The sequence below is a fragment of the Chiloscyllium plagiosum genome, unplaced genomic scaffold (assembly GCF_037043375.1).
Source record: "Chiloscyllium plagiosum isolate Xiang-an unplaced genomic scaffold, Cpla_swu_hap1 HiC_scaffold_12, whole genome shotgun sequence".
Lineage (NCBI taxonomy): Eukaryota > Metazoa > Chordata > Chondrichthyes > Orectolobiformes > Hemiscylliidae > Chiloscyllium > Chiloscyllium plagiosum.
In genome coordinates, this window is record NW_028270150.1 from 7,040,150 (window position 1) to 7,066,966 (window position 26,817).

Genomic DNA, 26,817 nt, shown 5'->3' on the forward strand with positions numbered 1-26,817 from the left:
GTATTAGCTGTAATCTTACCAGTCTGTTCTGAGTTTAGGGTGATTGCTTTCTTCTTGAGTTGAGACATGTGTCAGTTATATTTGGGGGAAAAAAAAAGCTTTTGTTGCCAACTTATATCTGTTGTTTTATTCCAACTTAAGTATGGTATCAGTGGACAGGAAATTAATACTTGGGGAAGATTGATGGTTAAGGAGATATAGTAATTCTTCAAATTCTACTCCTGTGAGTGTATGTCAATTCAAGTGTAGAATGTACTAATGACTATGTGACTGAATCACCGATTAAGTGAGTCAATTAGAATGAAAAAGAAGCCTCAAAAAGCTGAAACATCACACCCCCAACATCAGGACATTTCCCTGAAGAAAATCTCAAAAACCCTAAAAATGAATTGTGTGCAAGCATGTATTGTTTGACATTTAATCTTAACGAGAACCCTGTTGTATTTGGCCAACAGAATTTGGAGCAAAAACAAATAAGAGTTTTATTTTAATCCTAAGGTGGTGATGGTGTGTAAAACTGGCCAGCAGCTATATCGCATTTCTCCCTGGGCACGCTATGTGATACGTGAGCAGAATTCCTCTACTTACGAGTGGGTGCATTGGGATCCACCCCAACAATATGAGGTAAGAAATTGAACTTTGCATAACATTTATCATTGCTTTAAAAAAATCAGCTGTGTAAGCAACCGAGGAAATTTCCATTAGTCAGTTAATATCAACTAATTGAAATACCTTGAACCTTTTTCCACGTATGGAGTCAGCTATTACGAGGGGGCATAGCTTTAAATTAAGGGGTGGTAGGTATAGGACAGATGTTAGGGGTAGATTCTTTACTCAGCGAGTCTTGAGTTCATGGAATGCCCTGCCAATAGCAGTGGTGGACTCTCCCTCTTTATGGCCATTTAAATGGACATTGGATAGGCATATGGAGGATAGTGGGCTAGTGTAGGTTAGGTGGGCTTGGATCGGCGCAACATCGAGGGCCAAAGGGGCTGTACTGCGCTGTATTTTTCTATGTACTATGTATTTCGAAACATTAGTGCTTTGTACGAAGGGAAAGGATTTGGAACTGATTTTGCAGAAATTGACAGTAATTTACTTTTACTTTCTCTAAGTGGAGTAGCATCTTTGATTATATGTTTAGTTAATGTTGAAATTAGGATATTCTGTCTGAAAGGTTTTTGAAAAGCTTCACTACAGTGATATCTGACTTTTTAAATATATAGAATGTCTGAAATACTTGGTACTTGCGTACATTCATTGGATAAAGCTGGAGATTCTCCATCAGTTAAGTATCCTTTTAAAAAACAAAAGAACTGCAGATGCTGTAAATTAGAAACAAAAATAGAAATTGCTGGAAAAGCTCAGCATGTCTGGCAACATCTGTGAAGAGAAATCAGATTTCAGGTCTGGTGAAACAGTTCTGAGGAAAGGTCACCAGAACCGAAATGTTAACTCCGATTTCTCCTCACAGAAGTTACCAGACCTGCTGAGCTTTTCTAGTAAGTACACTTTTAATGTCGTTATTCATCTTAATTCAGCGAAAGAACTGCTCCATCTCTGAATGTTTTTCCTCAAGTGATGAATCTCATTCTTTCAGATTATAATTTTTGATGTCTTTGCTCTCCCCTTCATTCAGTTTTTTTTAGTCTATCTTTATTTCAATTTCTGTACCTGAGTTGATAAAACATGGTGCTGGAAAAGGCACAGCAGGTCAGGCAGCATCCGAGGAGCAAGAGAGTCAACACTTCAGGCAGGGCCCTTCTTTAGGACTCACCATATTCTGAAGAAGGGTCCTGTTCAAAACCTGCCTGAGCCTTTGTGCCTTTTCCAGCACCATACTTCATCAACTCTGATTTCTCCAGCATCTGCAGTCCCCATTGTCTCCTAATTTCTGTATCTGATTCAGCTTCAGATTTCTTACTGCTGTCAAACAGGGTGCAGCACTGTTTTCTCCATAATTTCAATCAAATCCTGTTTAAAATTCAACAGAAAGTCTGTTGACCTGTAACCTGAGTGGCACTTGTTCACAGTAATTGAGGACAAAATTGAGCCTGCCATCGTTTTCAAAAATGTGTCATGCACGGACTATCTTTTTCATTCCTTAGTGTGATGTGAGTATTGTTGGCAAGGCCAGCATTTGTTGCTCATCCGTTGTTACCCTTGAGGAATGATGGTAATTAAATTGTGAAATTATATCCTGTAAAAGGAATCAATTTGCACGAGTCTAGTTGTGCTGATTCTTTGAAAGAGCTATCCAATAAGTTCACTCCAATTCTCTATCCCCAGAACTCTGGAAATTGCTGTCTCATTTCATCAGTTTCTCTTTGGAGGTTACTTTTGAATCTGTTACCACCTGCTCTTTCAGGTGGGGCATTCCAAATCACAACAACCAACTGTATTCAAAAACAATTATCTGCAGCATGCTTTTGGTCCTTCATTTAAGATTTACTAAAATATTTATCCTCTGGTTGCGAATGCTCCTGCTGCTGGAAGTGTTTTTCCATATTTAAGCATCACTGCACAAATCTACTACCAGGGAAAATGCACTTGATCTTAGCCACTTGCTCCTACACTAAATGAGTTTATAATTCATTGTCAAAAATTGGCCCCGTCACCAATGATGAGAGTTGCAGTGATCGGTATTTGATTTCCCAGCCACATTTTGTCATGAGTAGTGTTTCGGTATTTGCCATAGCTCATGGGGAAACAGATGCATATCAAGCATCACCAATCAGTGAAATTCTAGCAGCAATACTGGATCGGTTTCTTTAGTGTGAAATTAAAGGAATCATATACCTGTCCTTTCTTCTTTAGCATTAATATTAGTTCCGGTTTATTGAACCAAGAGGCATTGGAGGTAGAGAACAAAGGATTATTGACCTTAACAAAAAAAGCCTGCCTTTGCAGTTATTGCTGGTACATTTTCCTTTTACATCTTGAATCTGACTGCTCATGTCTCAGGGGAGAACAAATCTACTCCTGTCACGGTTAGTAAATGTTGGAATGTAGAAAATCTTTCGATAGATTTATTATGGATCTAATGCAATTGACCATGTGCTTTGGATCAGTTTCATACCTGGTAGATTAGATTTAGATTAGATTAGATTACTTACAGTGTGGAAACAGGCCCTTCGGCCCAACAAGTCCACAACGACCCGCCGAAGCGTAACCCACCCATACCCCTACATTTACCCCTTTACCTAACACTACGGGCAATTTAGCATGGCCAATTCACCTGACTTGCACATCTTTGGACTGTGGGAGGAAACCGGAGCCCCCGGAGGAAACCCACGCAGACACGGGGAGAACGTGCAAACTCCACACAGTCAGTCGCCTGAGTCGGGAATTGAACCCGGGTCTCTGGCGCTGCGAGGCAGCAGTGCTAACCACTGTGCCACCGTGCCGCCCACAAAGCATTTTTATAGTTGGAATGGATTCAGCTTTTTGTTTAAGTGACGATGAAATTTTCATTACCAAAAGGTCCTTAGGTATCCTAGTCAATGGGTAATGATGAAAATAGAATGTTTCTGAATAGTTTATGGATATTTGAACTGTAAGTATGTTCTTTCCCACTTGTTACGTGGCAAAGAAATTATGTTAAATGATGAGCTATGTTGACCAAATTTCATGAGATTTGTCATTGACTATTAACTAAAACCTATAAACTTGGATGATGGTGCACAGAAGGATTATTGACCACCTTACAGTTTAAAGATTGAAGGTGCAAAAGTGGATTTAGGTACAATGCACTAAATTGTATCTTAGTTTGTAATCCATTCTCTGAGGTATTTTGTTGCAGGTTAGTGACAAATGTTTCTCCTCGAGTGGAGGTGACATTGCAGTAGCAAACTGTCAGTTGTCTCTCTTCCCCTAGAGTGCTGGTGTGAATGCTGTCCTCCCCTTGCAAGGTGCAGACTGTAACATTGACATGGCAGATGGCTGCCTTCAGTCCTCTTCTTTCAGTGCCAGTGTCAGATCCGTTTCTGTCAGTTCTGTTGCCTGGAAAAAATAAGATTATGCTGTCTTTTTTCAGTCTGTTGAGTTTGAGACTTATTTAATACATCCAAATGCTTTCATATTCCACAGGGATTTTGGCATATGGCAAGTCCAGACTTAAATCATTATGTGCAATTGGCTCAGGCTGTTACTTCTTTACTGAAGAAAGGTGGAATGAGAGGTGTTTTGGAAGAAAGGGGCAGAGACAAGGAGAACTTCTGCCTTTAACTCCGAGGATTGATGGGGCACCAATTTATTAACCATCAGTCAGTTTATCGGCATGATCAAGAGGTCAGATAATTGGCCAGAAGATAGCCCTCCAGTTTTCTCATGCATTTATTTGTCCTTGATGAAGAATATGACAAAATCAGTCAACCAATCATGAAGTCCTGCTTCTTGAAGAACATAAGGCTTTAAGACAGCATAAACAGACCATTCCGCCCATTCAGTCTGCTTTACCATTCAATGAGACGATGGCTGATCTAATAATTTTTAACTCCACTTTCCTGCCTTATCTCCATGACCTTAAATATCCCTACTAATTAAAAATTTGTCTATCTGAACCTTGAATATACTTAATGACCCAGCCTCAATAGCCCTCTGTGGTAAAGAATTTCACAGGCTCCCTCTCTTGTGAGAGAAGAAATTCCTCCTCATCTCTAACTTAAATGTGTCTATGCCTTATTCTGAAATTACACCCTCTGATCGTAGACTCACCCACAAGGGGAAACAACCTTACTGCATCTATCCTGTCAAGTCCTCTAAGAATCTTGCATGTTTCAATAATTCACTTCTCATTCTTCTTTATTCCATTGAGTACAAGCTCAACGTCTCTTCATGGCAATCCTTCCGTACCTGAGATCAACCCAGTGAACCTTCTCCAGATTGTCAGTGCCTCATTCCTTAGTTCAGGGCCCTGAACTGTTCACAGTATTTCAGCTGACTGATGCCTCATATAGGAGAAAGTGAAGACTGCAGATGTTTGATTAAATTACATTAGATTCCCTACAGTGTGGAACCAGGCCCCTCAGCCCAAAAGTCCACACTGACCCTCCGAAGAGTAACCCACCCAGACCCATTTTCCTCTGACTAATGCATCTAACACGACAGGCAATTTAGCATGGCCAATTCACCTGACCTGCACATCTTTGGACTGTGGGAGGAAACCGGAGCACCTGGAGGAAACCCACACAGACAGTCGTCTGAGGCAGGAATCGAACCTGGGTCCCTGGTGCTATGAGGCAGCAGTGCTAACCACTGAACCACTGTGTCGTCCCTTGGAGATCAAAGTCAAGAGTGAGGTGCTGGTGGCATCTGAGGAGCAGAAAAATCGAGGTTTCTGAAGAATCCTGATGAAGGGCTTTTTTCGAAACATCAACTCTCCTGCTCCTCGGATGTTGCCTGACCTGCTGTGCTTTTCCAGCACCACACTCTCGACTAATGACTCATATAGTTTTAATAAAACTTCCACTACTTTCCCTTTGAAATAAGGGCAAATATTCCATCTGCCCTTCCCTATGACCTACTGAACTTCGATACTAGCTTTTGAGATTCATGGATGAGGACTCCTATATCCCTTTTTTTTGTGGATTTCTGTGAACTTTCTCAATTTAAATAATATTCAGGTCCTATATTCTTAGCTGAATATACATATGGAATGAGCAGAAGTGGTTAACGCTGGTACATGAACAACATTTAAAGGGCATGTGGACAAATAGATGGATAGAAATGATTTAGAAGGATGTAGGCCAAGTGCAAGGAAATGGGGTTGGCGTTGATGGACATTTTGGTCTGCCTGGGCCAGTTTGGGCCAAAGGGCCTGTCTCTGTTCTGTAGGACTCTATGACACTATATCAATACTCCTAAGAGTATGTTGCTCATAATATTGCATGTAATTCTGGTCTCTTTCCTATCGGAAGGATGTTGTGAAACTTCAAAAGGTTCAGAAAAGATTTACAAGGATGTTACCAGGTTTGGAGGATTTGAGATATAGGGAAATGCAGAATAGATTAGATTAGATTAGATTACTTTACAGTGTGGAAACAGGCCCTTCTGCCCAACAAGCCCACACCGACCTGCCGAAGCGCAAACCACCCATACCCCTACATTTACCCCTTACCTAACACTACGGACAATTTAGCATGGCCAATTCACCTGACCTGCACATCTTTGGACTGGAGCTTTTTTCCCCTAGAGGTTGAGGGGTGTTAGAGGTTGAGGGGTGACCTTATAGTGGTTTATAAAATCATGAAGGGCACGGGTAGGGTAGATACAAGGTCTTTTTCCTGAGGTGGAGGAATTCAGAACTAAAGGGCGAGGGGGAAAGATTTAAAAGGGATGTAAGGCGCAACTTTTTCATGCAGACGGTGGTGCATGTATGGAATGAGCTGCCAGAGGAAGTGGTGGAGGCTGGTACAGTAACAACATTTAAAAGGCATCTGGATGAGTATATGAATAGGAAGGGTTTAGAGGGATATGGGCCAAGTGCTGGCAAATGGGACTAGATTAGGTTAGAATATCTGGGTGGCATGGACGAGTTGGACTGAAGGGTCTGTTTCTGTGCTGTACATCTCTATGACTGTATAACTAGCTGAGAAATTGGCAAGCAGGACCTCAAAAGTAATAATGTCTAATTAATCCTAGCACAGCTGAGTATAGAAATAGGACATTAAGGCAGATGAATTCATGGCTGGATAATGGTGTTTCTGGGAAGAAACTCTGTGTAATGCAGAGCTCAATAACCTCAGAATGCATTCTAATGAGATAATAGTTAGCACCTTTTGTTCATCATAAAAACATTCATACCAAGATTTATGTGACTTCAGGATGTCACATAGTGCCTGACAGCTAATAAATTCCTTTGTGAGATGTTGTTTCTTTTGTAAGGTAGTGAAATAGAGTAGGCAGGTTGAACATGGGAAGCTTTTGCAGTAAAATGATAGTCTGATCCTGATCATGTACTTTTGGTAAAACTAAAGAACTGCAGATGCTGGAAATCTGAAGTAAAATCAAACTTGGGTCTGGCAGCATCAGTGTAGAGAAAGCAGAGTTTACGTTTCGCGTTTCACTGACCTTCCTTCAGAACAGTTTACATCTATTTTAGGTATTGGTTGAAGAATAAAGTTTGAATAGGTCACGGGAGGAAACATACCTATTTCTGAATAATGCAGTGGCTTACATTACCTAAAAGGCTAGATGAGACTCTTTATTTCATGTCAAATGTGGAAGATTACACCATTCACAGACCAGCAGTCCCTGAGCAGGGATCTGACTATTAGAACAAGTGAACAAAATATATTTGACTTAAACAGCAACTCAAAGGAGGAGGCACTGGTAGAGAGGTTAGGGAAGGAATCTAACAACATATCAACCAAGATCCTGGAGTGGAACTCCAGTCTATTGGTATGAGGTTGAAGGTGCGCACTGGACCTTTGAGAGAGTGAAAGCTGTTTTGCACTGAGAGCTTGCAGGTACCTATCACATGACTCACTAGCAGTCTCAGAGTGTACTGAAAAATTGAAAATATGTAATATTCGCTGTGAAACAAGTATCTGAGTTTTGGTTGCTATTTTGACAACGATTCGAATTTAGCCAATTAGTTTAAATTATGCCCCAGGATACTAAAAACCAATCCGTTATGAAGCAAGGTGAGCTTTTCTGGGTATTTGGTTTAATTAGTAGAAGGGTTCACTGTCGTGTTGTAACACCTCCAAACTGTTACAACATGACAGTGAACCTTTCTGCTATTTAAAGCAAACACCCAGAAAAGCTCACCTCGCTTCATAATCTGTTAAAGTATGAGTGACAGAGAATGCCCAACTTCCACTATTTAAAGAAAACCTATCAATTTATTCTTTAATTCTAAAAGTGAACATTAAACAACAACTATTTACAACTCCAAGCCTCCTTTTTCTTAAATGTTAGGTATCTGCCTCCAACTCTACAACAATATACTGTTCCAATAAAGCCCGTATTAAAATTGCATCAACTTAATTTCAAAATCTCACAGAGGCTGTTGTCGGTGTCTGTCTCCCTTTGGCTGTCGATCTCCTTGGGTCAACTTTGGTCTTTTGCTGCATGATGGTTCCAATGAAAAAGGTCCCTTTGATAGAGAATGTGTTACTGGCAGTTATTCTGTTGATGGCAGTTGGTCTCACTTTCTAACTTCCAAAATGCCTGCTTCTTTACACCCCCAGCATTGGACACTCTTATTGGTTCATTGTTGGCAAAGCAATATATTCAATATAGATTGTTTTTTTAGTATCTTGAGGTATAATTTAACCTGATTGCTGTTTTGACAACCATTCAAATTGAACCAACCAAACTCAGGTATTTGTTTCACAGCCAAATGTTACATATTTTCAATTTTCCAGTACACTCTGAGACTGCTAGTCAGTCACATGGCAGGCGTCTGCCAGCGTGCTGTGCAAAACAGCTTTCACTCTCTCTTAAAGATACAGTACCCTCCTTCAACTTCAAAACACTATGATCTTCTGAGTTAAGCAAGAGTGCTAATCACCCAAAGCATGACTTTTTCACTGCCAAGTTTCCAGTGAGTATGTTTTTTTTCCCAAAGAAATACATGCACATGCTTGAAATCCCTAGTCTGATGCTGTGTTGGAATTTGGATGTTGCTGGATTTCAGTTTGTATGGTTTGTGCCATGGGCAGATTGAGTCAAGGGTTGCTTGGGGCTCGGTTAAAGGAATGTGAAGCAATAATATTGATAACTAGACTGGGTCACCTCACATGTAACGCCTGGTCGACTTGTCCAGGTAAGTTATTTTTCACAATTCTATTCAATTAAAATTGATGCACGGAATATTATAAATGAGTTTGATTTTTGGATGACTCTGACCTTTGGATAGCAGAGTTTCAGACACAGTTTATCACCATTATGGTGCTGTGCTGCTTACTTGAATAATGTCTGTGTCAGATCCTCTCTCCACAATTCTCATATCATCTTACAGAGTTTTTTTTTCCCTGGAACTGTAGAGGTAAAAGACTCTGCCCTGAGGTCTGTCTTTGGTAGAGAAGACCAAACTTTTTGAGCCATTGAGCTAGAGTAAGATCTTGTTTTGCACATTTTTGCCCTGTTGATCTCTTGTTCTGACTCAGACTTTTCAGTCCCATCCAGGAGAAAGGGATATATTGACGACTCTATTGTCTACTTTGCTGTGGTCGGATTCCTAATTTTTAAAAAAATGTCTGTTTTGGAATTAATTTACCTTGATTGGTTGGTGAACAGCCAGTAGCAATGCCTTCGAGGACAGATTAACTCTGCAAGACAGAGAAGACAGTCATGCTAAAATTATTTTATAATTCAGAATTTAAAATGTCTTGCCAGGTTTATTAGAAACTGGATTGTATTTCAGACTTTGTCCCACTATTACGTCGTGCTCATTTGAAACATTATCTGAATAAGCAGGCTGAGTTTAATGGAAAAGAAAGTTGCCCATGTATATCTATATCAGTAGTATAATGAAGAATTAATTAATTTTTACTATCAATTTTTGCAATATAGAATGCTGAAATTTATAAAAACAAAGTCTTGAGTTTGTAATATTGCTTTTCACAGTAGGACCAACAGAAAGTGCCCTGGAAGTAGATATTTACGATTGCCCAATGTCTGATGCTGTTCAAACAAATTGCCAACTCTGAGTTGGTTTTGGGAACTTCGGGTGGCCCTGGATGACTCTTCATTATCCTTTGGATTCAATACCCCTCCGTAACATCCCTTCCCCAGAAATAGGTAAAAGGTCGACATTGGAACAGTGTTATGTTTTTGGGCTTGTAGGGCTGAATGAGATGAGAATTTGTTGTTTGTTCATTCATGGGATATGGACGTTGATGACAAGGCCAGTGTTTATTTCCACCTCTGATTTGTTGTTGAGAAGGTGCAGGTAACTCCTGCCTTGAAATGTTGTAGTCCATGTGGTGTTGGCACACCCACAGTCCTGTACTGCAAGGCATGCCAGATTTTGATTCAGTGATGCAGGAAAAACAAAGTTACAAGCCAGAATCAAAACAAATTGCTGGAGAAACTGAGGAGGTCTGGCAGCATTTGTGGAGAGAAAGCAGAATTAACATTTTGAGTTCTGTGATCCTCCTTCAGAACCCGTAGCAGCTAGGAAAACGTGGCCAGGGAAGAAGAGAAGCTAGACAGGTGATAATGGCATCTATAAGGGGATGAGAATGGGTTGACTGTGATGAAAGCAACTCCTGTTATGATCAGACCTATGGTGTGGGGTGGCTAAAGGACATGGAAGAAGGTGTTCAGGTTCTAAAATTATTGAAGTCTATATTGAGCCCTGAAGACTGCAAGGTCCCCAGAAAATGAGTTGCTATTCCTCCAGGTTATGCTGAGCCTCGCTGGAACACTGCAGCACAGAAATGCTGGCCAGGGAACATGGTAGTGTGTTGAAGTGGCAGGCAACTGGAAGCTCTGGAAGGATTGTGACAGACTTGGAGGTGGTTGCATTCCCAAATGCCTGTTAGGCCTAACTTTTAGCTACTCGCGTTTGAGTTTGAGAAGTACTGTTGAAGGATTTTACTGAATTTTATTTTGTTCATTTGTGAATGTAACCAAGGCTGACAGTTATTACTCATCCCTGTTTACCTTTAAGATAAATTTAAGCAGCTTGTTTGGCTATTTCAGTGGGATGGTGACTCTGGGCCATAAATCATATCTAGGCCAGATTGGCATACTTTCCTTAAGAACTTCAGTTAGCCGGATTTTGTGAGAAACCAGTAGTTTCATGATCACTATTATTTAGATTAACTTTTTATTCTGTGTTTATTTAATCAACTAAATTTAAATTTTCGTATGGTCCCTGTATGAATACTCCAGATCCCTGGATTACTTGGTCAATAACATAACCACAGTGCTACTATACCCCACACAAGTTGCGGCAGGTGATTCACATCTACCTTCCTAAAATCACATAGATATGGGCAATAATTGCTGGCTTTGCCTGTGATTTTTGTATTCTATAAACAAATTAAAATAATAGTCGCGAGGAGGTACAACTATAAATTTGAAAACAATTAAGAATTTGCAATCTGATCACTGCTGGCTTGGAACCTCGGTGCAGGTTAGATGTAGTTGTGATGAGTGAGCAGGACTTGTAATGAATGAAGAACCCATCCCTCTGTTTCCTTGCCTAGTCAGCAAATGTGAAAATGAGTCTCTGTGTCTTAAAATAGTTTATTCCTTTCACATTGTGGGATGATACTTCAGATTTGCTGCTGTCTTTCCTAAATTACATGAGTGATAGCATTTCAAATGTAATAATTTAAAATAGAACTTTAACATTACTAGAAAAAGATGAGTGAATGTTTTTGGCTTAGGTTCATCAGGACTGAAGGAAGAAAATCAATTCAGAAAGGGAACCACAGTTTATATCGCATGAGACAATGCTGCCAATTTGTTGGACTATGTTTAGCTTGGAGATGCAGCAAGTACTGTTAACTGTGGGTGTATGTTTCCTTTCTGAACTGGAAGGTTACTTTCCAAATGTTTTGTCATCATACTAGGTAACATCATCAGTGAGCATCCAGTAAAGCACTGGTGTTATTACCCACTTTCTATTCATGTGTTTAGGTTGGTGGTCGTTTCTGTTGGTGATGTCATTTGCTGTTCTTTTTCCTCAGACATCACCTCAGGAATCCCCTCCCATTTATCTCTCCATCTCCAAAGCTCCCAGCCTCATTCCTGATGAAGGGCTTTTGCCCAAAACGTCAGTTTTCCTGCTCCTCAGATGCTGCCTGACCTGCTGTGCTTTTCCAGCACCGCTCTAACCTTGACTCTAATTTCCAGCATCTGCAGTACCCACTTCTGCCTAGCTAACTACTGACCTTTGTTTCAATTTAAACTAGACAGGCTTACTCTGATCAAGACCTTGCTGTGAGGAATGAACCATAGAATATTGTTAAATGGGTACAATGCATGTATATGTTCTTTTTGCATGCAAAGTACACGGCAGATGTACCATGCTGTGTGCCTGACTGACGATTTTTAATTGGTTATCAGTGTAATTCTTTTTGAAGTTAGGACTATTTCGAGTATGTTGTTCATTTGCAGAATTGCATCTAGTGTCAGATGCTGTTTTAAGGCTTGCAAGTACAGGCAACTTTGGTGTGGTTAGTACTTGTGAGCACCTGAGGGAATATACCTCTTGGTACAATTGTATGCTTTGCTCTGTCTAAACTTATGATCTGTATGTCTTTGAATGTAATGATCTGCCTCTACTGCTTGCAGACCAAAACTTTTCACTGTACTCAGATACATGTGACAACAATAAATCAAATCAAATGAATTTCTGAGTTTGGGACAAGCAGCCTACGTACCTGGCATCATTCTGAATCTGGCATCCATCTATCACATTAGTCATAGAGTCATAGAGATGTACAGCTTGGAAACAGACCCTTTGGTCCAACTCATCCACGCTGACCAGATATCCCAATCCAGTCTTGTCCCACCCGGCTCATATCCCTCCAAACCCTTCCTATTCATATACCTGTCCAGATGCCTTTTAAATGTTGCAATTGTACTAGCCTCCACCACTTCCTCTGGCAGCTCATTCCATACAAGTACTACCCTCTGTGTGAAAAAGTTGCCCCTTAGGTCCCTTTTATATCTTTCTCCTCTCACCCTAAACCTATACCCTCGTGTTCTGGACTCCCTGACCCCAGGCAAAAAACTTTGACTATTTATCCTATCCATGTCCCTCATGATTTTATAAACCTCTATAATGTCACCCCTCAGCCTCCGATGCTCCAGGGAAAACAACTCCAGCATATTTAACCTCTCCCTATAGCTCAAATCCTCCAACCCTGGCAACATCCTTGTAAATCTTTTCTGAACTCTTTCAAGTTTCACAACATCTTTCCGATAGGAAGGAGACCAGAATGAAGTGAAGTGAAGAGCATAGATTCACTTATGGTTGAACTAGATTGAAGAAGAAGAGAATAGACTGTCAGGATGATGAATATAGGTAAGGATAGATGGAAAATGTGAAACAGAAACCACCAGCATGGGCTGTTTGGGCTGAATGGCCTGTTGCTGTGCTGTGCATCGTATGAATATAATGCCCTGCATTCTTGCTAAAACTGACCTAACTGAATTTCTATAGATGAGTCATTGGATTCGAAATGGATATTCTGTTTCTTCTCTGAGAAACCTGCTCAGGTGCTGCTAGACCTACTGAGCTTCTCCAGCAATTTCTGTTTTTGTTTCTCATCTCCAGCATCTACAGTATTTTGTTATTATTTCACTCATTTTCTAATTGTTTCTCTTAACTTTACTGTTAGGGCAGATGTATAGATAGATATAGCTATAGACATACTGTTTGATATAGCTCTTAAGGGGTTAAAGAGAATAGGGCGAAAGTGGAAAAAGGGGACTGAGTTAGAATAGTGGAGCACACTCAAAAGGCTGAATGGCCTATTCCTGCTCATTATTTTTATGTTTCTATGTGCTCCATTCCCTCAGGACTGCACCACTACAGTAGCCCCTCTGATGTGGCAGGTAATGTGATTCCAACACCCATATTATCTTCCTCCTTCCCAACCTCCCTCCATTTATTAAAAGCTGCTGATGCATCCAAACCTGTATTCTCAAATTCAGATACTCCCCTTGCACAAGACTGAACAGTTTGACTAAGTGCAGCACTGGGGGACAGCTACACTGTCGTAGGTGCAGCTTTTCATTCTATTGGGAAGAATAGAAGGGGACATGAAAGGTCCTTAGTTGGTAGGATTAGGGAAAACCCTAAGGCTTTCTATAGGTATGTCAGGAATAAAAGAATGACTAGGGTAGGAATAGGTCCAGTCAAGGATAGTAGTGGGAAGTTGCGTGTGCAGGCTGAAGAGATTGGGGAGACACTGAATGAATACTTTTTGTCAGTATTCACTCAGGAACAGGACATTGTTGTCGATGTGAGTACCGAGTCACAATTAAGTAGAATGGATGGATTTGAGGTATGTAGAGAAGAGGTGTTGGAAATCCTGGAAAGGGTGAAAATAGATAAATCCCCTGGGCCTGATGGCATTTATCCTAGGATTTTCTGGGAAGCAAGGGAGGAGATTGCAGAGCCATTGGCCTTGATTTTTATGTCCTCGTTGTCTACAGGAGTAGTGCCAGAAGATTGGAGGCTAGAAAATGTGGTTCCCTTGTTTAAGAAGGGGAGTAGGGATAACCCTAGTAACTATAGGCCGGTGAGTCTCACTTCTGTTGTGGGCAAAGTCTTAGAGAGAATTGTAAGGGATAGGAATTATGAACATCTGGATAGGAATAATGTGATCAAGGATAGTCAGCATGGTTTTGTGAAGGGCAGGTCGTGCCTCACAAACCTTATTGAATTCTTTGAGAAGGTGACTAAGGAGGTGGACGAGGGGAAAGCAGTAGATGTGGTGTATATGGATTTTAGTAAGGCGTTTGATAAGGTTCCCCATGGTAGACTACTGCAAAAAATACGGAGGTATGGCATTGAGGGTGAGTTGGAGGTTTGGATTAGGAGTTGGCTGGCTGGAAGAAGACAGAGGATAGTAGTTGATGGCAATGGTTCATCTTGGAGTGCCGTCACTAGCGGTGTTCCGCAAGGATCTGTTTTGGGACCATTGCTGTTTGTCATTTTTATAAATGACCTGGAGGAGGGGTTAGAAGGTTGGGTGAGCAAGTTTGCGGATGATACGAAAGTCGGAGGAGTGGTAGAAAGTGAGGAAGGATGTGGCAGGTTACAGCGGGATATAGATAAGCTGCAGAACTGGGCAGAAAGGTGGCAAATGGAGTTCAATGTAGCTAAGTGTGAGGTGATTCATTTTGGTAAGAGTAATAAAAAGATGGGGTACTGGGCTAACGGTCGGATACTTGGTAGTGTGGATGAGCAGAAAGATCTTGGTGTCCATGTACACAAATCTTTGAAAGTTGCCACCCAGGTAAATAGTGCGGTGAAGAAGGCATATGGCGTACTGGCTTTTATTGGTAGAGGAATTGAGTTCCGGAGTACTGAGGTAATGTTGCAGTTGTATAAGACTCTGGTGCGGCCGCATCTGGAGTATTGTGTGCAGTTTTGGTCCCCATACTATAGGAAGGATGTGGAGGCACTGGAACGGGTGCAGAGGAGGTTTACCAGGATGTTGCCTGGTATGGTAGGAAGATCGTATGAGGAAAGGCTGAGGCACTTGGGGCTGTTTTCATTGGAGAAAAGAAGGTTTAGGGGTGACTTGATAGAGGTGTACAAGATGATTAGGGGTTTAGATAGGGTCGACAGTGAGAATCTTTTTCCACGTATGGAGTCAGCTATTACAAGGGGGCATAGCTTTAAATTAAGGGGGTGGTAGGTATAGGACAGATGTTAGGGGTAGATTCTTTACTCAGCGAGTCGTGAGTTCATGGAATGCCCTGCCAGTAGCAGTGGTGGACTCTCCTTCATTATGGGCATTTAAACGTGCATTGGATAGGCATATGGAGGATAGTGGGCTAGTGTAGGTTAGGTGGGCTTGGATCGGCGCAACATCGAGGGCCGAAGGGCCTGTACTGCGCTGTATTCTTCTATGTTCTATGTTCTAATATTTAGTTATTCCAGTGATGGGCAGCATGCTTTTCAACACGACAGTAGCAGCATTCTGTTGGTGGCGAGAATAGTAATAAACTGAAGCAGCTAACTTCATCTGTTACTCAGGCTTTTGAGATTCCTTGCTCTTCCAAGGTAATATGACCCAGACAGGGCACTTTTTATGGCTGAAGGTGGCAACCTTAGGCCTGTTCATGGGTTTGCACGCAGTACTGCGAGGAATAATATGATCAGGAAAGCCATATCTCACAGGATGACTCCAATATGTTCCATCTTAGTATCATGTTTCTAAGGAGAGCAAACGGCTTGTGACCTATTTACATGGTTGCTGATAAAGCCAATTTAATAGTGTGTAGAACTGTAGAAATCCCAATATGTGTATTGACCAGTGACGATCAGGCTGCAGTACAGTCTTAAAGATTGTTCTGGGACGTTTATCAACAGCTAATATAATGGAAAAGGCTCTCATTTGACTGCCCTACTTGGTCGAGAATTTGAGAGTATCGTGAAGCTAATTAAGATGTATGTAAAAAAAAATTTGTGACATGCAGTTACAATGTTAAATATAGTAAACATATTATCTGCATATCGAAACTGTGCAAGAGGTGAGACGTTAAGTGTCTCTTAATTGAAGACATTTTTCATGGAAATCTAACAGCGATGTTTGTAAACATTGGGCTTAGAGGAAATTTTGTGACAACATCATCTCTTTGGGCATATTTTATTTTGTAAAAGCTGAACTCTGTTGATCCATGCCAAGGAGATGGGTTTGGATTGCCATGATATAATGCTGCATTGCAAATGTCCATTTGTTCCTTGGAGTTGTATATTGGTGAATAACCAACAAAGTTAAATGTGAACATGGATACAAATTACAGTTGAGATACAGGTATTGTATGGTCTTTAAGAGGACGATGCAGAAATGCTTCAGTATGATTTAGTTGTGCAAGTGGGCAAATGTTTGACAGTTGAAGTGTGATGTGCAGAAATGTGAGGTTATCCAGTTTGGTAGGAAGATTATTATCTGAATGGCAAAAGATTGGGAAAGGGAGGAGGGGCAACAAGATTTGAGTGTCCTTGTACACCAGCTGCTGAAAGTAAGTATGCAGGTACAAAAGGTGGATGGTGAAGAAGGGAAAAGGCATGTTGGCCTTCATTGTGAGAGGATTTGAGTACAGGAGCAGGGATTTCTTGCTACAATTATTTGGGGCCTTGGAGAGACCACACCTATAGTCTTGTGTGTAGTTTTGATCTCTTTATCTGAGGAAGGAAGTTCTGGCCTTCGAGAGACGCAACAAAGGTTTACCAGACTGATACTTGGGATGTCAGGACTGACCATATGAAGAGAAGTTAGATCAGATAAGACTATATCTCACCTCTGTTTGGTCAAGGCATTTTCCTGAAGAATGCACCAGAGAATGGCTGTTGATTATGTTGTTCAATTCTTCTGGTCTGCAAAGAACTGAGTCCTGTTCATCAAAACATGGAGCCTCCAGTACAGACAGTAATGTATTCTGTAGTCAAAATGTCAGTGTTAAATTCATCATGAATGCAATTCTTAGCACACTCTGGACTACTCTGCAATTGTCCATCATAGAATCACATCAAATTTTGGAGACTTTTTATTTTGCAAGCATGGGCTGGTTGAGTCCTCAGTACCATGCCTATCACTAACAGTGAAGCAACATGCTGTTTTGTATGATCCGTCAGTCTTTGGGCCTACATACCAGCAACAACACATCAGCACACATTCATATCTATTCAAGACAGAATGCATATTGACAGGATGATAAAGTTCTATGTTACTGCACTGTTCCTTTCAGAGAGTTCTGTTCTGTGGTGTTTCACTTGCCGAGGGGTGTTGCCAGAATGGTGCTGGAATGTCTGCTTTAGAAGCAGTTGGAAAGCAGCTTTGAGCTTCCTGAGTGTTCCTTTAATTAACCAAAAGAAGCAAGAATGGGTGGAGTCAGGCTCACACAAACCCAGGGTTTTAATTTTGCATTCAGTTGGGATTTGGATTTGGCTGTTGCAGCTGCTAGATTACTCTCTCTCTCTCTCTCTCCCCTCCCCCCTCTCTCTCTGCTGCTAGATTGTTTGATTCGGTTTTCCTTTCTCCTGGACTGGAGCAGATAGGAAAATCTGTTTTGCTGAGTTTGCCTATTTCAAGGGATGCTACTATATTGGAACAGTTGATGATTAGTAGTTGAATACTATATTAAGAATTTCCATAGATTTAAAGTTACGCCAATTCTTCTTTTCCTGTTTTCATTTTAACTGTGTTGTGAGAATGCAGTGGGTTTTGTTTAAAGCCGAGTCGTGGACTGATCAAATCACATCTGGAACACAGTGCCTTTCACTTGCAGCTCAATAAAATTAAAAGTTCGGGTCAAGTCTATCTTCTTGATATATTTTGAAATTTTGAGGGGGGGTTCAGTCTGCTCAATGACACCTGTTAGTGACAAAGAACACCTTCCTACTGCATAGTGGCAGCCTGAAACAGCCAACTTTACATATTAATCAATATTAGCTAAAACCAGTAAGCTATCTTTTGAACTTCCCAAAGAATGTTTTAAACTAAGTTATTCCTACTTTCAACTCCAAACAAATTGATAATGCTGAAGCTAAACAGTCACATGATTCAGCAAGCATTTATGCAAGATGAGGTTGACTATAATAGGGTTACTATTTATGCTATACTCCATGCTGCGCTTGGTCTGAAATGCGTTTTCTATTCATTCTTCAATTTGATCTCTTTAAGCCATAATGTTGTATTTTACACAATGCCTGTTTTAAACAAACACCTGTTTGGTACTGGGCCAAAATCCTCGAACTCTCCCTAACAGCACAGTGGGTCTGCTTACACCTATTGAATTGTGGCAGTCCAAGAAGACCAGCTCAGCACCAGCTTTTCAAGAGCAGCGATCAGCAATAAATGCTGGACCAACCAGTAAAGCCCATGTCCCCTGAATTGAATCTTATAAAAAAACACACTGGAAATTTGGTTAAATAGATACGTTTTGCAAGGCAATTGGCAATGCAACTAAACACAATAAATATCGGACTGTATATACCTTTTGTCCAGAACAGGAACTATTTAACAAGTTTAGATTCCTTTATTCCCAGCTATCCCACCATAAACCAATATCCACTGAAATTGCTGAATTTTGGAGGAGCACCTAGCTGATCTAGTGCACACCTTTCACAGCATTCCAAATGTCTGATTTCCATATAGTACATAAATGTCTGGCAGCATTGCAAGGCTTCAAGGCCAACCCAGACATACACATCTGTAAACCCAACAAAGGGATGGAATCGTCATCCTTAACAAGTGTAACAATATGAACAAAATCCATGCTCTTCTTAATAGTAAGTTCAAATGTTTATCCATTGGACATGTCATTCAGCTTGACCAGCCAGCCTTTGCCAAGCTGGAAAAGCCCATAATAGGGCCATTGGAGCTTGTCTAAGTGTAACCATCTGCAGGGTGATACTTGTGGTATGGTTTACCCTCATGGCCCCCTCTGTCTGCTTTTGTCTGGACTGCCCACGTTAAGCAGATGAAAATAGGAGTAGCTGTAGGTTCTTTGAGCCTGCTCCACCAATTTGATCATGGCTCATCATCCAATTCAGTGCCCTGTTCCACCTTCCTCTCATTTCCACTGAACTGTTTAGCCTTATCTAACTGCTTGAAAAAAAATGTTTTGGCCTCAGCTGCTTTCTGTGACAGAAAATTCCATAGACTCACCATTCCATGGGTGAAAGAATTCCACACCTCAGTCCTAATTTGCCGACCCCATGTCCTGAGACATCCATGGGTCTAGACTCCCTGATCATTGGGTACATTGTTTTTATCCTATCCATTGCAATTAGATTTGTAAAGGTTTCTATGAGATGCCCACCCCCCCCAATTCTTCTCAACTCCGATGAATATAGTCCTGTCGCTCTTGCCTCCCTTCTAGAATTCAGCTCTTTTGTCTATGTTTGAACTCAGGCTGTCGTGAGGTCAGGAGCTGAGGGGCCTTGGCAGAACCCAAACTGGGTGTCACTGAGCAGGTGCTGCTTGATAGCACTATTGATGACACCTTCCATCACTTTACTGATTCACCCTATGTTCCTGATATCATACTGGCCCTTTACTACAGTATCTTTTTAGTGGAGAATCCTGCTCCTATGTTTAAGAGCATAAAATGTTGGAGCAGAAGAAGGGTATCCAGCCCATTTGAATTTCCAAACAAAGTCATTTTACTTTAAACCAACATATTCTCTGTCTGCAATTGTAACATAGCAATGTGAAACTGCTGGCTTAACGTGTTGCTCAAATTTTTGAATCACTTTCCTTTGTCATGGTAACTTGAAGTGGTTTGAAATGGACAATAAAAGTGTTGTCCTTTCTATGAGTTTGTACAATATACAGCGAGTGATAATTTGATCAGGATAGCCATTGTCCTGTGCTTGTTTTGATTAGATTCAATTTCCTACAGTGTGGAAACAGCCCCAACAAGTCCACACTGACCCTCCGAATAGTAACTCACCTAGACCTATTTCCCTCTGACTAATGCACCTAACATTGGGCAATTTAGCATAGCCAATTCACCTAACCTGCACATCTTTGGACTGTGGGAGGAAACCGAAGCACCCGGAGGAAACCCACACAGTCACGGGGAGAACGTACAAACTCCACACAGTCAGTCGCCTGAGGCTGGAATCGAACCTGGGACCCTGGTGCTGTGAGGCAGCAGTGCTAGCCACTGAGCCACCATGCTGCCCATTAGGAATTTCAGATTTATTTCATTGACTGTAAGCCTGTGGGATGTTTAAAAGTTGCTATAGAAATTCAGATCCTCTTTTCATGTCCAGCTGGACCATCAGTCGAGCCTTTGTGAGCTGCAGTCTTTCAATGAGTGATGTCTGCTGTGCAGTTTGGATGACACAAATTTGTATGCCAACCCATGGAATTCAGGTCTGTCAGAACTGAAGGTTACAGAAGAAACTCAATTCTTACACAATTTGAGTCTTCAGAGATAATTCTGTCAATCAAACAAGATCAAAGCCTCTGTAACTCGGAAATACTGCCTGACATGCTAATGAGTCATTTATCACACTGCATCTGAGCCCCTTTGCTGTGTTTTGACTTTCTACAGAATCAAGCCGCTTTATCGGCCTCATTTTCAAAGCTGCAACCTGGCCTCTGTATCCATGGAGATCCTGACTTTGTTCTACATTTTCAAAATTGGTTAGGAAGAATGGCTGTATTGAAAAAAAGGATGAAATTGAGGCTGAAATTTTCTTTGTTTAATGCATGATAAAACCTGTGCTGTCTTCACTCATTTGGTGGCAACATTTTCAACATTTCTGGGCAAGAAGCTATGGTACAAGATTGATTTGTTCTGTCAGGTTTATTGAACGAGTTATTTTGGTTACCATTTTCTGCCATACTAATAAGCTGCCAAAAATTCTGCTTGTGTCTTCCTGTGTGAGGAAATCCTGCCCATGCAATTCTCTTAAGAAATGCCATTGCAGTCATTTTAAATTTCACTTTAAATTCTATTCACTCTGATAAGGTGTTCCCAAGCAAGGGAGCATTACTGTTTAATTAGAGCTTGGATGTTCAGAAGTGATGTCAGGAAGCTTCACAGAAAAGATAGTGGAAATCCTGATGGTTTTTTTCCTCCAGAAACAAATGAGGTTTTATTTTATTAGTTGGTGTTGCTGGCGAGGTGAACGTTTATTGCCAATACTTACTTGCACTTGAGAAGGTGATGGTGAGCGTTTTGACCCACTTCACTCCATGAGGCTTGGCGAGTTGCTGCAATGCATCTTGAAGCAGCTTGTAATTGGAGAAGCATCTTTTTGTTAACTCTGACACTTCCACATGAAGAGGGAGCTTTACTCTGGTCAGTTACCCCTCCAGTGGCATTTTCCCATTGGATTGGTGGCCTTTAGGAGTAAGTTAACCTATTCTCAAATTTTGAGCATTGGCCCTTAACATTGCTTCCAGACTGTATGAAAATTCAATTGTTCTACAACAATCTGCTTATTGACGTTCAGTTTGCGTTCCAGCAGAGTAATTTTGCTTCTAATATTAGTGCTTAGACAAAGAGTTAAACTTAAGATCTTCATTTGCCTCATGAATAACTTTCCCTCCATCATAGTCAGATGTCAGGATGTTAAGACAAAAGTGAGGACTGCAGATGCTGGAAACTAGAGTTTAGACCAGAGTGATGCTGGAAAAGCACAGCAGGTCAGGCAACATCTGAGGAGCAGGAAAATCGATGTTTCGGGCAAAAGCCCTTCATCAGGAATAGAGGCAGGAAGAGTCAGGATGTTTAGCACTGTTTACAACTCCTCAGATACTGAACCACTCAGATACTGTTTTGAGAAAGATTTGGACAATAATTGTGTTTGAGCTGACAAGTAACAAGCAACATTGGTGCCACACATGTGCCAATCAAGTACCATCTCAAACAAGAGAGAATGCAACCATCTGTCCTTGACATTGTGGATTCTGCAAATTAATGAACAAGACGAAGTTCCACACTATCAATGTCCTGGAGGTTATCATTGAGCAGAAATTGAATGGACTCACCGTTTAAATACTGTAGCTGTCGGGGCAGGTCAGAGGCTTGCAATTTTGCATGTAGCTCACCTCTGGACTTCCCAAGGCCTGTCCACCACTTGCAGATATAAGCAGAAACAGAAAGAAGCAGAAGTGGACATTGGATTGTTGGAAAATGAGACTGGAGATGCCTTCCCTCTGAGGTTTCTCTTCCACTTAGCACTGGCTAGCTCCTTTCTCAAACGGCAGGGTGAATTCTTTAATATTATGGTCACTGCCCCCTTGCAGTTCTTTCACCTTAAGCTCCTTAATAGAGTCTGTCCCATTACACAACACGCCATTCAACTGCCTGTCTCACTGTGCTTCAGTGAACATGACCATGCTAGCCTGTTAGAACCAGGGAAGTCAAGAAAGACAACTGTATCAATGAGGCAGAAAACTCAGAAAGGGATCATGCTGTAAGGTTGAGTGAAATAGGAATTGATGGGAAGGGTGAGGGAAGGGTAAATTAAAAATATTATACATGAATGCACGAAACATTATAAATAAGATGGATGAGCTTGAGGCTCTTTTGGAAATTGGCAGATACGATATTGTGGGGATAACTGAGACGTGGCTCCAAGTGGACAGGGCCTGGGAAATGAATATTCAAGGCTACATGTGCTATCGTAAGGACAGACTGACGGGCAGAGGGGGTGGGGTGGCCATGTTGGTAAGGGATGATATTCAGTCCCTTGCGCGGGGGGACCTAGAATCAGGGGATGTAAAGTCAGTGTGGATAGAGCTGAGAAATACTAAGGGTAAAAAGACCCTCTTGGGAATTATCTACAGTCCCCCAAACAGTAGTCTGGATGTCGGCTGTAAGTTAAATCAAGAGCTGAAATTGGCCTGTCGCAAAGATGTTACTACGGTTGTTATGGGGGATTTCAACATGCAGGTAGACTGGGAGAATCAGGATGGTATTGGACCTCAAGAAAGGGAGTTTGTGGAGTGCCTCAGAGATGGATTCTTAGAACAGCTGGTGCTGGAGCCGACCGGGGAGAAGGCAATTCTGGATCTGGTATTGTGCAACGAACCAGAATTGGTCAGGGACCTCGAAGTGAAGGAGCCATTAGGAGGTAGTGACCATAATACAATAAGCTTCAATCTGCAATTTGAGAGGGAGAGGGTACAATCGGAAGTGACAATTTTTCAGTTGAATAAAGGGAACTATGGAGCTATGAGGGAGGAGCTGGCCAAAGTTCAATGGTGCAATACCTTAGCAGGGATGACAGTGGAGGAACAATGGCGGATATTTCTGTGTATAATGCAGAAGTTGCAGGATCAGTTCATTCCAAAAAGGAAGAAAGATCCCAGGAGGAGGCACTTCCCCGTGGCTGTCGAGGGAAGTTAAGAAACATATAAAGTTAAAAGAGAAAAAGTATAACATAGCAAAGATAAGTGGGAAAATGGAGGACTGGGAAGCTTTTAAAGAACAACAGAGGATTACTAAGAAGGAAATACGCAGAGAAAAAATGAGGTACGAAGGTAAACTGGCCAATAATATAAAGGACGATAGTACAAGTTTTCTTAGGTATGTGAAAGGAAAAAAAATGGTTAAGACTAAAATTGAGCCCTTGAAGACAGAAACAGGGGAATATATTACATGGAACAAAGAAATGGCAGAAGAATTGAATTGGTACTTCAGATCTGTGTTCACTGGGGAAGACACAAGCAATCTCCCTGAGGTAACTGTGGCTGAAGGACCTGAACTGAAGGGAATTTATATTTGCCAGGAATGGGTGTTGGACAGACTGTTAGGTCTGAAGGTTGATAAGTCCCCGGGGCCTGATGGTCTACATCCCAGGGTACTGAAGGAGGTGGCTCGAGAAATCGTGGATGCGTTGGTGATTATTTTCCAGAGTTCGATAGATTCGGGATAAGTTCCTGCGGATTGGAGGGTGGCTAATGTTGTACCACTTTTTAAGAAAGGTAGGAGAGAGAAAGCAGGAAATTATAGACCAGTTAGTCTGACCTCAGTGGTGTGAAAGATGCTGGAGTCTATTATAAAGGATGAAATTACGACACATCTGGATAGTAGTAACAGGATAGATCAGAGTCAGCATGGATTTATGAAGGGGAAATCATGCTTGACTAATCTTCTGGAATTTTTTGCGGATGTAACTCTGAAGATTGACGAGGGAGATCCAGTAGATGTAGTGTACCTGGACTTTCAGAAAGCTTTTGATAAAGTCCCACATAGGAGGTTAGTGAGCAAAATTAGGGCACATGGTATTGGGGGCAAAGTACTAACTTGGATTGAAAGTTGGTTGGCTGATAGGAAACAAAGAGTAGTGATAAACGGCTCCATTTCGGAATGGCAGACAGTGACCAGAGGGGTACCACAGGGCTCAGTACTGGACCGCAGCTTTTTACTATATATGTTAATGATATAGAAGATGGTATTAGTAATAACATTAGCAAATTTGCTGATGATACTAAGCTGGGTGGCAGGGTGAAATGTGATGAGGATGTTAGAAGATTACAGGGTGACCTGGTCAAGTTAGGTGAGTGGTCAGATGCATGGCAGATGCAGTTTAATGTGGATAAATGTATGGTTATCCACTTTGGTGACAAGAACAGGAAGGCAGATTACTACCTAAATGGAATCAATTTAGGTAAAGGGGCAGTACAAAGAGATCTGGGTGTTCTTGTACACCAGTCAATGAAGGTAAGCATGCAGGTACAGCAGGTAGTGAAGAAGGCTAATAGCATGCTGGCCTTCATAACAAGAGGGATTGAGTATAGAAGCAAAGAGGTTCTTCTGCAGCTGTACAGGGCCCTTGTGAGACCACACCTGGAGTACTGTGTGCAGTTCTGGTCTCCAAATTTGAGGAAAGACATTCTGGCTACTGAAGGAGTGCAGCATAGGTTCATGAGGTCAATTCCTGGAATGGTGGGACTACCTTACGCTGAAAGACTGGAGCAACTGGGCTTGTATACCCTTGAGTTTAGAAGACTGAGAGGGGATCTGTTTGAGACATATAAGATTATTAAAGGATTGGACAGTCTGGAGGCAGGAAACATGTTTCCGCTGATGGGTGAGTGCTGAACCAGAGGACACAGCTTTAAAATACGGGTAGACCATTTAGGACAGAGATGAGGAGAAACTTCTTCACCCAGAGAGTGGTGGCTGCGTGGAATGCTGTGCCCCAGAGGGCAGTGGAGGCCCAGTCTCTGGATTCATTTAAGAAGGAGTTGGATAGAGCTCTCAAGGATTGTGGAATCAAGGGTTATGGAGATAAGGCAGGAACAGGATACTGATTAAGGATGATCAGCCATGATCATATTGAATGGTGGTGCAGGCACGAAGGGCAGATTGTCTATTGTCTTAGTTTGTGGGATAGCTCTCACCATTTTGACACATGCCCAGATGTTAGTAAAAGGGTTGGTAGGGCTGTAATTGCCATGTCACTTCCAGTGCCTAGTCAACACCAGGTGGTCAGTCTGCTTTCATTCCTTGTTCTGCTTGGTAGCAGTTACTTACAACTGTGTGCTTTGTTAAGCCAGTTCAGAGGGCATTTAAAAATCACATTGCTGTGAATCTGTAAGTCAGACAGGAAATGATTGCAGTCCTAAAGGATAGTTAGTAAACTAGATGGGTTTTTACAACAATCAGTGATGATTACATGATCGCAATTAGACTAATTCAACTTTCCTTCTTAAGCCTCTGTCTTTTGACCTTTCCAGAAATGTTTGTTCACCTGTCTGAATATCCCATTAGGTTGTTGACTGAGAATTTCTGCCAGGTTATGTTTCTGTTAAGCACCTTGGGTTGCTCAGTGCATTGTAAGCACTATATAAAATGCAAATTGTCATTATTGGGGTGAGGGTTATCTTTTCTTCATTCAGCACGTCTCTCAGTTTGAGCATCCAGTGACATCTTTACCTCCTCCCAGATCAAGTCCAACTAGAAGTTGAAATTCCTTTTTAAATAAAGGGTCTAAGAACATATCTTAACTTGAACTTCAGAAAAACAAGCCCTACTGAATCATTGTGACATTTCCATTTCCACATCAATTGTTCTTGTGCCTTGTTTGAATAAGGCTGCCAAATGATGTTGAATTATGAGTGGCATTCTGTTGTTGATCAATGTACAAACAAATCTGAGTTTAGACTTCCCAGCTGATCTCATTTTTGTGCATTGAAGTCGATTAATCGCAGAATTGATTCATCAGCCTGCGCTTCAAAAGTAGTGTTGCAATTATTGTGCCACTCTGCCCCTCCTGAGGCTAAACCTATTTTGTGCCAAACTTCAGTGCAGGAATGTTTTCAGCTAAAGTGATTTTAAACAAGTGACAGTGCATAACTTAATGAAAAACTTGAATTTAAACAATACCGTTCTCCTCTAAAGAGCTTCTGAGTTTTATAGAATTGTGGAATTGTATATTACAGAAGGAATTGTGGAATTAATTATAAAAACAATTGCATCACTTTGCGCGTTACACCTCTGGTCGGTGTTTGAATGACCATGCAATTTGTCCCACTTCTCTACTTTTCCCCCTTAGCCCTACAAAGTTTTCCATCAAGTTGTCACGAGACTGTGAACTGGCTCCCTTCTTTCTAACCTTCTCAATTGGTAGCAACAATACTTTAAGTTCTGTTTAGCATGAGCCAATATCTTTCCCAAATTAAATATAGTTAGGTT

General features: G+C 41.3%; 1 protein-coding gene across 4 annotated transcripts in view; it reads left to right on the forward strand.

Moving 5' to 3' along the window:
* The window catches only part of LOC122555434 (1,4-alpha-glucan-branching enzyme), a 628,967-nt gene that overhangs the window by 276,162 nt on the left and 325,988 nt on the right, over positions 1 to 26,817 (forward strand). For all 4 annotated transcript variants that reach the window (XM_087992439.1, XM_087992437.1, XM_087992438.1 and 1 more), the window contains exon 4: positions 499 to 624. In XM_087992439.1, coding sequence (XP_087848565.1) covers positions 499 to 624 — 126 coding nt within the window. The remainder of the gene's footprint in view (positions 1 to 498; positions 625 to 26,817) is intronic.